The following is a 9,412-nucleotide window of genomic DNA, read 5'->3' as shown; positions in this document are numbered from 1 at the left end:
TCGACTGTAATCCTCACTGTACCGGAGCTCTGCGGATATTTTGCCTCGTTTTAAGATAATTCAAGTAAAATTAAAAATGGACAACTCCGGGAAAGAAAAGGAGGCTATCCAGCTAATGGCTGACGCCGATAAAAAAGTGAAATCTTCGGGATCTTTTTTGGGAGGAATGTTTGGAGGGTAAGAAAGCACTGCACCATAGATAAACAGCTAGCGTCACTGTCAGCTGCAAAGTTGGCACGCAGCCTGTTTCTGTGTGACAATGAAAGCAGACTAAATATACGGACAATACAAGCACTGTCTTATCTTTATTATGTTAAATTGTCTTTACGTTTCACTGGCCTACAAAGTTAACCTTTAGCATCTTTGTAAACTAGCGAGAAAATCACTGCATCATGTCAAGACCTAATGCTACCAAAGCTCTCTTCAAAACATCAGATTAAATGGTGAAAGTGGCATATAATCAGTCTATTTTTTGTTTATTACATTTGTTTCTATATATAGGTCTAATAACATAATAATTATTAGTAGTAATAGTATAGTATGAAACACCAACATTTGATATTGCGACATCCTTAACCACATTTATATCTTATAAACTGTATTTAATAATTTTCTGGTTATTCTGCTATTTTTGTTTTCAGAGGACATCACAAAGTTGAAGAGGCCTGTGAGATGTACTCCAGAGCTGCCAACATGTTCAAAATGACCAAGAACTGGAATGGTACAGAACTTTAAGGCAGGAGTGCCCAAACTTTTTTCATCAAGAGCTGTATACTAAAACATAGACAAAGAGAAGGGCCGATCGAGAGCCATAGACTGGTGGTCAGTATAGGGAATGATTCAAATACAATATATAACATGTTAGAATGAGCCACCAGACCTTTATTCATTCTGAAATCCTCACCAGGACCCTCTACGTAGTGATATATTTGCTTTATCGGGATAGATTTTTCATTAAAAAACTACTGCTTAGGGGGCCAGTTCACCTGGAAGCCTGCGGGCCCCTGTGCCATAGTTTGAACATGCGGGCATAGGCCACGGGCATTTTAATGTCTTCAATGTTTCAGTCCATTTGCAACTGCAAAGTTAGAAATCACAGTGAACTGCATTGCACTTTGTATTTATTCTTATTGTCTCTTATTGAGTTTATGTTCCTTCTTTATGTCCTTTCTGTCTATTCTCCATTGTACTGCTGTGCTACTGTACAGCTCCATTAGATAATTAAAGTGAGCTGATAGATAATTGTATTAATTAATTGAGGCTGCCCCCACAATTCTACAGCATTATTATGTGTCTATATTACAGTGTAAATCTAAATACAGGTTAATACAAACTTCTTGATGCTCCCCCAGCGGCTGGTGCGGCGTTTTGTAAAGCTGCTCGTCTTCACATGCAGCTACAGAACAAACACGACTGCGCCGTCAGCTTCATCGATGCAGGAAACGCCTACAAGAAGTCTGATCCAAATGGTAAGAAGATATTGTATTTATTTTGTAACTATGTCTAGTTTAAAAATACGTCCAAACAACCCTGATACACCAATGATGATTTTGTATATTGAACTATTGTGGTGTCTTCTCCTTTCTCTTAATGCTGCTAAGAGGCAATCAAGTGTTTAAATGCCGCCATCGATATTTACACAGACATGGTAAGATTCATGTAGAGAGTTCATCTGGTGTAGCCCGCAATGGAAAGCCTGTCATTCCTTCTCCTACCTGTGGCTATGTTTGTCCTATTATTTTACTGTGCTATCCAGGTGTTTGATTAAGTCATGTCAAATCATTTATTTAGTCCAGATTTAGTGTTGATTTGGAATTTTTTTTTTATATGGTTTTGATTTTAATTAGACCAGTTTTAATCTGGGTTTAGACCTAGTTTAGTCCTTGGTTAGTGTAGTCTTTAGTTAGTGTATCCCTTGGTTGATTCCAGTCATTTTAATTAGGGCTTGGCCATATGACCAGTGTTATGCTGCTTATTGATTGATTCAGATTTTCAATTCAATTCGATTTTGCCTCTTTAAGATCAGATCACAATGGACCTTGTTCCTGAAAATAAACAATGCAGACTTTTAAACATTGCCATTCAAGACAAAAAAGTCAAATTTATTCTAAGTCTGAACTCTGTGATAGTTGGTGGTAAAGCTTTTAAATCACTAAATATATGAACTCTGTGGTAATCGCTTCTTAATTCTTGTTTCTCATCAGGGAAGATTCACCATTGCAGCCAAACATCACATCAGTATTGCAGAGATCTATGAGTCAGAAATGGTAGACATTGAAAAGGTGAGCAACATTTAAATAAACAGGTTTTCCTTACAGTGCAAATATTACAATAAAAGCTTTTGAATCTAAATGGGATGTTACTGTTTGTTAATGTATTGTGCTGATTTCTATAGGCCATTGCACATTATGAACAGGCAGCAGACTACTACAAAGGAGAAGAATCCAACAGGTACTATAATAAAATTTGATCTTACACAGAGGTCTTATATTACACAAAATTGACTCCTGTGAGCTTTAAGTCATGTTATAATGTTACCTCCTCAAAAACAGAGCTGGAGTTGTTTTGTTTCATTCACATGTTTGAGTAACTCTTTATTATTAGTCTGTCTACATCTCCAAAGCTTAGAATGCTCAGCTCCAACTTGTGATGTCATGTAGCGGTAGTTTTCAAGTTAACCACTACCTTTTACCATTAGTTCAGCAGTGTTAGGCCATTCTAGTGCTGAAATCATCCAAATGCGAAGGTGTATGAAGGTTAAAAGCACTTGTTCACAAATGTAGCAGTTTCTGTATTACCACATAACACCTCAAAGGTGGAACAGTGTTTTCTGTTTGAGAGAAGAACTCAGCCTAAATATGCAGGGTTTGTGTGTTAAACATGTGTGAATGAAACAAAACCCCAGGTATGTTTGTGATGAGGAAACAACATTATGACTCAGATCAGAAAATGGTGTCATCTGGGCCCATTAAAAACATATATGGTATTCATGTGTATGTAAGTCCTTTATACATCAAAATATCTTCTACTCTGGTATATATTGGTAGATATTTGAAATGTATTGATTATGTGTCAATTTAGATTGTTTTACAAATTTAAAATAAGTAAAATATAATAAAAGTAAGTAAATTATTGTTCTGCTGTTTTTAGTTCTGCCAACAAATGCCTTTTGAAAGTAGGAGCCTACTGCGCTCAGCTGGAGCAGTACCAGAAAGCCATTGAGATCTACGAGCAGGTACAACTCTTTTCTCTTTTAATGTAAATTTTGATTTGATTCTATTGTGATTTTATAATGTCTTTTTTATTCTATAATGCAATTTTAATTTCTTTGTGTATGAATTGTGCTATACAAATAAACCTCCCTTGCCTAAACTTGCTGTGTACTGACAATCACAGTATATCTGTTTTTCTTTTATACAAATGTGTGTAATACTTGTCTGTGTTTCTCGACAGGTTGGGGCCAATGTCATGGACAACCCACTCCTGAAATACAGTGCAAAGGAGTATTTCTTCAAAGCTTCTCTCTGCCATTTTATTGTGGATGAACTCAATGCTAAGGTAAGCTGTCATAGCTACCACCAGTGTACACTTCACTGTAAAAAAAAAAAAAAATCATCTTTGGGGATAGGGAAAATTACTTGAATTCAAAAAATATATCTTCATTTACTTATTATGCCTCAATTTATTTGACTTCAAGCTGTGTCTGACATGATACATATGAAAAGCAAACTTACCCTAGCTGCAGATTTATTTATTTTATAATTTTATCTTAAAACAAATCAGAAATGTCATGATATAAGACAAAATAGGTAGGTCATATAAACAGTTAATGGTGCATTATTACATTTTACTGGGTTCATTGTTTTCTTCATGGAGATAGTATTGCTTTGTCTTCATTGTTCCACAGTATGGTATTAAAGGAAGCCATCTCAAGCTACCAAGTTACCAGTCAGATCTGTGGAGAGATGGACTTGATCACAGAGCTTGGATTACAAGGTTGAGCAAAAACAACAAATTTAATATTATTACTAGACAAGTTTAATGCCCTACTGTGGAACATTCTAATCTAGACGAAACAGTAATATTTCAGTTGAGGGAAGCAGATACGCAGGTACACCTGAGCACCTTTTTAATATTCTGAATTCAAGTCATTTATAAGTATGTCTTTTTGCAGAGTGAGACTTTTTGTATTTTTTTTTTTTACATTTTGTCTCTGTACAGATCGCGATTGAGAAGTACGAGGAGATGTTCCCTGCTTTTTCGGACTCAAGAGAATGCAAACTTTTGAAGGTGCCCTGAATACCTCATATTCAAATATCTCATAGGACGCTGTATCCCCCATGTTTTTTTATGGAGTAACTGACATTATTACTTTATTATTTTGTCTTAAAACAGAAACTTCTTGAGGCCCACGAGGAGCAGAACAGTGAGGCATTCACAGACGCAGTAAGTCTTAAGATAGTATCAAATCTTTAGATGTTTTTTTATATATATAGCTAGTTTCCATCCCTTGTGAATTTGAAGTACATGAGTGGATTCGTCAGTCTCTTCTCTAGCATGAGTATTTTTGAAACTTTCTTTAGTTTCAGTTCACTTTATAAAGACTATTGGATTGTCTATAATAAGGTTGGGTTAGGTTAGCCTTTTGGAGCAAAAAAAATGGAAAAGCATGCAAAAATCTCCATGAGACATACAAATAAATAAATAAGTATTCAAGAAATTTTATTTAAAAGAAAAAAAGTCACATATCATAATGTAGTTGTGGTAACGCTTACAAACCTTATTGCTATATCAAAAATGTCCTATATTACACAAAAGTGATCTTTAAGCCTTGCTCTAAAATTGTTTCCTCATCACAAACAGACCTGGAGTTGTGTTTTGTTTCATTCACACGTTTAACACACAAACCCTGCAGATTTAGGCTGAGTTCTTCTCTTTCACTCCATTCCACCTTGTGATGTCATGTGGTAGTATTGTGTTTTTAAATGCCATACACATTCACTGGAATCATTTGAATCAGCCCTGGAATTGGCATTCGCTCTTGAACTACATGTAAAAGGAACTGTTAATTTGAAAACTACCACTTCATGACATCACAAAGTGGAACAAAGCATTTTGAGCTTTGGAGATGTAGACAGCCTAATAATAAAGGATTACTCAAACATGTGTGAATGAAACAAAACACAACTCAGGGTGTTTCTCATAACGAAACGACATTATAACATGGCTTAATGCTCACAAGTGTAAATTTTGCGTAATATAAGACCTTTTAAATATCTCTTTCTTGTTTATTTTCAGGTGAAAGAGTTCGACTCCATTTCTCGTTTGGATCAGTGGCACACGACTCTGCTGCTGCGCATCAAAAAGACCATCCAGGGAGACGAAGGAGATTTAAAATGAGTCTGTTCAACTTTCACTGTGCATGTTTTACACACAAATATACACACCAAGAAATACATAAATCTATCTATAGTATTCACAACAAATACTGTTTAAACAATGCTGCTTTCAAGTGCTGTGTGGTAAATAGATTTTTGGCATGTGGGGAGAGGGTACACTGATGTTATTTCTAACACTTGAAACACAAATTGAGCATTTCATTAGAACTCAACAGTAGTTTAGATTATCAAAATAATTATTAAAAACAGTAATAATGAAGGATTACTCAAACGTGTGAGTGAAACAAAACACAATTCCAAGTATGTTTGAGGAAATAACACTGATTCAATCTTACAAGAGTCAATTTTACATAATGTAGGACGTTTAAACTACGAAGTGACATCTTCAATTCCCCACAGTATAAACAAAAATGAGAGAAACAAATTATCCCACACGCACTTGAAAGCAGCACAATATCGCAAATTACTACAGCTCACCTGCTATGCTGTCTTCTGCTTTTTTATCATTTGTTCTAAATTTTTTTTCCTGGGCACATTTGAATTTAGAATGTAATCGCTTGCCCTTACCTCTTTGAATGGGGGTTGCTGCTGCAAACTTCTATGCTGAAATTTCCACTTGGCTTTCACAATGTACTGCCCCCTAGTGTCCCAAACAAGCATCACATGTTTTCTACAGCCCTAAGAAATATGTTATGTTGTATTCAATAATTTCAATTTACTATATACATATTTATTTTTAGAATGTACAGATATAAGTTTTGACTTGAAGGGAGACATTATGCACCAAGTGAAGACTGTTAAAACACATGTACCTTATCAATATCACTGGGGTGAATTCAAACATTATCTGATTTTTCTTACTTTTGAGTATTTTATAGTTTGTAGTATTATTATTTAAATGTTTCAATATGATTGTAATGATCTATAGTGGGTATTTTAACACGCACTAGTAATGAAATCCCGTATCTCCAATGTAAGGGCAGAAATCTTGGACTTAATATTATATTTTATTATATAAGTTAAAACAACTTGAATTCATAATCTTGTTTGAATAGTTTTGAATATTTGAGATTTACTTACTTATATCTAATCATTAAAGATGCAATATGTAACTTTTCAGTTGGCGGTCACTTGCGTGTTTCTATGGATGTCACTGTTCCGCCTGAATTGTTCCACAGTATGGCATTAAACATCTCTACTATACATTTATTCAATTACAGGTGGTTTTATAGCTCAAAAATACTAAAAAAACTAAAACAGGTATTCTGACTGTGAGTGGGGTTGCCTCTCCACAGACCTGACCTGTAACTTGGTCTTGTTTGGTCTTCATGAACATAAAGGTTTAATGCCATACTGTGAAACATTCCAAATGAAGCAATAACATCTCCATGGAGACAAGCATTTGACGGATCCTCCACCAGAAAAGATCCACAATGTACATTTAAAATGTATTCATTCAGTTTAAAAAAAGTCTTGTGATTTTATTCATGTCTTCAATCAATTACAGATGAATTATCAATACAGAGTATAGGAAAAAGAAATAGTTTAATTTATTGCATTTCACACAAAACAACACTGATAATCATATACAAGTCTATACAGTCTATGCTTACAGGTTAATAAAAATAGTTTTTTTTCCCAAATAACTATAGTTTAAACAATGACCACACTAATGTGGATTCATTTGTGTACTCTTTAATGTGTGCATTGTGTAACGTTTCTGGTGGAAGGGTCCGTCAAATGCTTTTCTCCATAGAGATGCCATTACTTTGTCTGGAATGTTTCACAGTATGGCATTAAATTTTTCTATTTTCATGGAGACCAAACCAGACCAAGTTATAAGTCTGATCTGTGGAGAGGTGCTCACAGTCAGAATGCCTGTTTTTTTTTTTTTGGGGGGGGGTTTGCACTATGAAACCTCCTGTAATTTAATAAATGTAAGGGAGAATTGTTTAATGTCATACTATGGAACATTCCAGGCAGAACAATGCCATATCCATAGAAACAAGCAGGTGACGGACCCCCAACCAAAAACTTACATAGTGCACCTTTAGCTATTCAAAACTTCTCAAATCAAAATGACTCTCATGAATTAAAGTATGTTTTTTAGCTAATCTATATTTCCTTTTTTGCAGTTGTTTCCATAGTTGTTGTTTTGTGTTGTGGTTCATCCCTAAAAGTTTACTGCCACAGAGCACCTTCCTATAGCCAGTTACTAACCGCATGTCCCTGTAAACTGTAAACTGTACTATAGGATTATGTTTACGGAGAGAGCCAGACCAAAGTTTTTACTTAAGGGAGTATCTGACCACTGTATCCAGATGGAATGATTCTGTTATGTATTGTGTATGCTTGTGCGAATGGACAATAAAGTTAGTATATCCAAACTTCAATCGCCTTCTGCTGCTGGTTTAATATATTTGTTTTATTCCTTGAAATCAGTTGATTTTTTGCCCTTCCAGTCAAACAACCATTTACTGAGACTGAAATAGGAAGGGTTGAAGTGCTTTTTCCCAAACACAACAATGAAACTGAGTGATGAAAAGTTTTTTGTTTTTTTTTCAGAGCTATTATTAAAGCAGAGTCGGCGTCAGAGCACATCTACTGGAGGGGCGTGGGTGACCAGCAGGGGGGGCACTGCCATTTGAGAAATATTTTAACGCGGTGGAGTCATACACAGCAGAGACGCTATCAAACACGTTTTTCTTTAACAGTATTTGGCTAATTATGTGTTGTTGTTATTTTTATCATTATTTTAATAAAATTATTATTATTAGCTGCAATAGTTGTTGAGGCTGTAAGGTTGAGGTTTATTAAAGAACAATAAGGCCTGACACTGGTTGTAAACATTAAACAACAGCCTCTCGTCAAAAACACCCCTAAACAACATCGCTGAAAGAAGCAATCGGGCAAGAAATAGCCACGCATCGGGCAGCACCAGGGCTGTAGTGTGCGTGGTACGAGAGGGTGCGCCGTCCAGTACTGTCTTATAGAGACCTGAGACTTGAGGGACCGGGACTAAACCAGGACTAAAACAGGACCAGTGGCAGCTGGTGGTATAATTTTTGGGATGGGCACCAATGCCAAAATTATAAATATATATTATGAATTATATATGTATTATATATCTAGTCTATAGTATTATAACAAATACCAGAAACAGACATTTTGGTTACTATTGGCTGAACAATATCGATCAGAGCACAATGAACAGCCAAGCGCAAACTTTACGCAACAACACAACGTTTTTTTTTGTTTTTTTTTTTATACTATGAACCAGATATCATGTGTTCTTAATAAAGATTGAATTGAATTGAATTGAATTGTAACATGCGGCTCCCACCCAGACCCAACAACGTCAACAAAACTACAATAAGAGACATGAACACAGATGCCGCTCCTACAGCACACGACACGGTGTCGGCGGCAAGGTGGGGCATTTGAGGGCCGTGCCCCCCCTAGCGGCCACTGGTGCCTCACCCCCCAGCACAGGCCGTTATTATTACTATTTAAAAATGATTTTGATTGGCGCATTTCACTTCGGGCTGAGGGCACAAACTTTACAATATCACAGTCTCTGCTTATTTAGTGTAGTGTGATTGGACAACTGTTCTGTCACGTCACGTCACGTCAACCTGCTGCGTCAACAAGTAGCTGCTTCACGATTAGCGGCAGCTGCTACTTTAGCCTAAAGCTCCACACAGGAAATTGGCGAGGACAGAGTCAAAGACACTGACAGACCCTCCGCCGGGACCCGGGACTGTCGCCGCCCGGACTCGGGACAGTCTCTGCCGGGACTGGGGCAGTTGCCACCGGGCCGGGGCTCTCGCGGCCGCCGCCGGGGCCTTCACCTTATGAACAACTAAATGATTAATTGAAAGAATAATCACAAGATGAATTGATCACCAAAATAACTTTTAGTTGCAACCTTGGCAGATTCCCACCAGTCACGTAGTGTTAAATATTTAATATTATAAATATACTGTTAATACTCTACGCAATAAGGATAAATT

At 36.3% G+C, this 9,412-nt stretch overlaps 1 protein-coding gene across 2 annotated transcripts; it reads left to right on the top strand.

Moving 5' to 3' along the window:
• On the top strand, positions 1–8,629 carry napbb (N-ethylmaleimide-sensitive factor attachment protein, beta b). Of its 2 annotated transcripts, none has more exons than XM_055149658.1 (11): positions 1–177; positions 642–721; positions 1,353–1,469; positions 2,205–2,282; positions 2,396–2,451; positions 3,151–3,235; positions 3,454–3,558; positions 4,222–4,290; positions 4,396–4,446; positions 5,299–5,400; positions 7,965–8,629. In XM_055149658.1, exons 2-10 carry the CDS (start codon positions 719–721, stop codon positions 5,398–5,400), a joined length of 666 nt encoding a protein of 221 aa, XP_055005633.1. In that variant the 5' UTR covers positions 1–177; positions 642–718; the 3' UTR covers positions 7,965–8,629. The 2 variants fall into 2 exon arrangements, with proteins under 2 accessions (XP_055005633.1, XP_020789386.1); XM_020933727.2 differs by lacking the exon at positions 7,965–8,629 and adding an exon at positions 1,602–1,648 and having other exon boundaries at positions 5,299–7,792.
• Positions 8,630–9,412: the final 783 nt, after the last annotated feature.

Source organism: Boleophthalmus pectinirostris, unplaced genomic scaffold, assembly GCF_026225935.1.
Source record: "Boleophthalmus pectinirostris isolate CB_2022bp ecotype Guang Dong unplaced genomic scaffold, ASM2622593v1 HiC_scaffold_13, whole genome shotgun sequence".
Lineage (NCBI taxonomy): Eukaryota > Metazoa > Chordata > Actinopteri > Gobiiformes > Gobiidae > Boleophthalmus > Boleophthalmus pectinirostris.
Note: the sequence above shows the minus strand (reverse complement) of the source record. Positions and strands in the feature narration are given on the sequence as shown.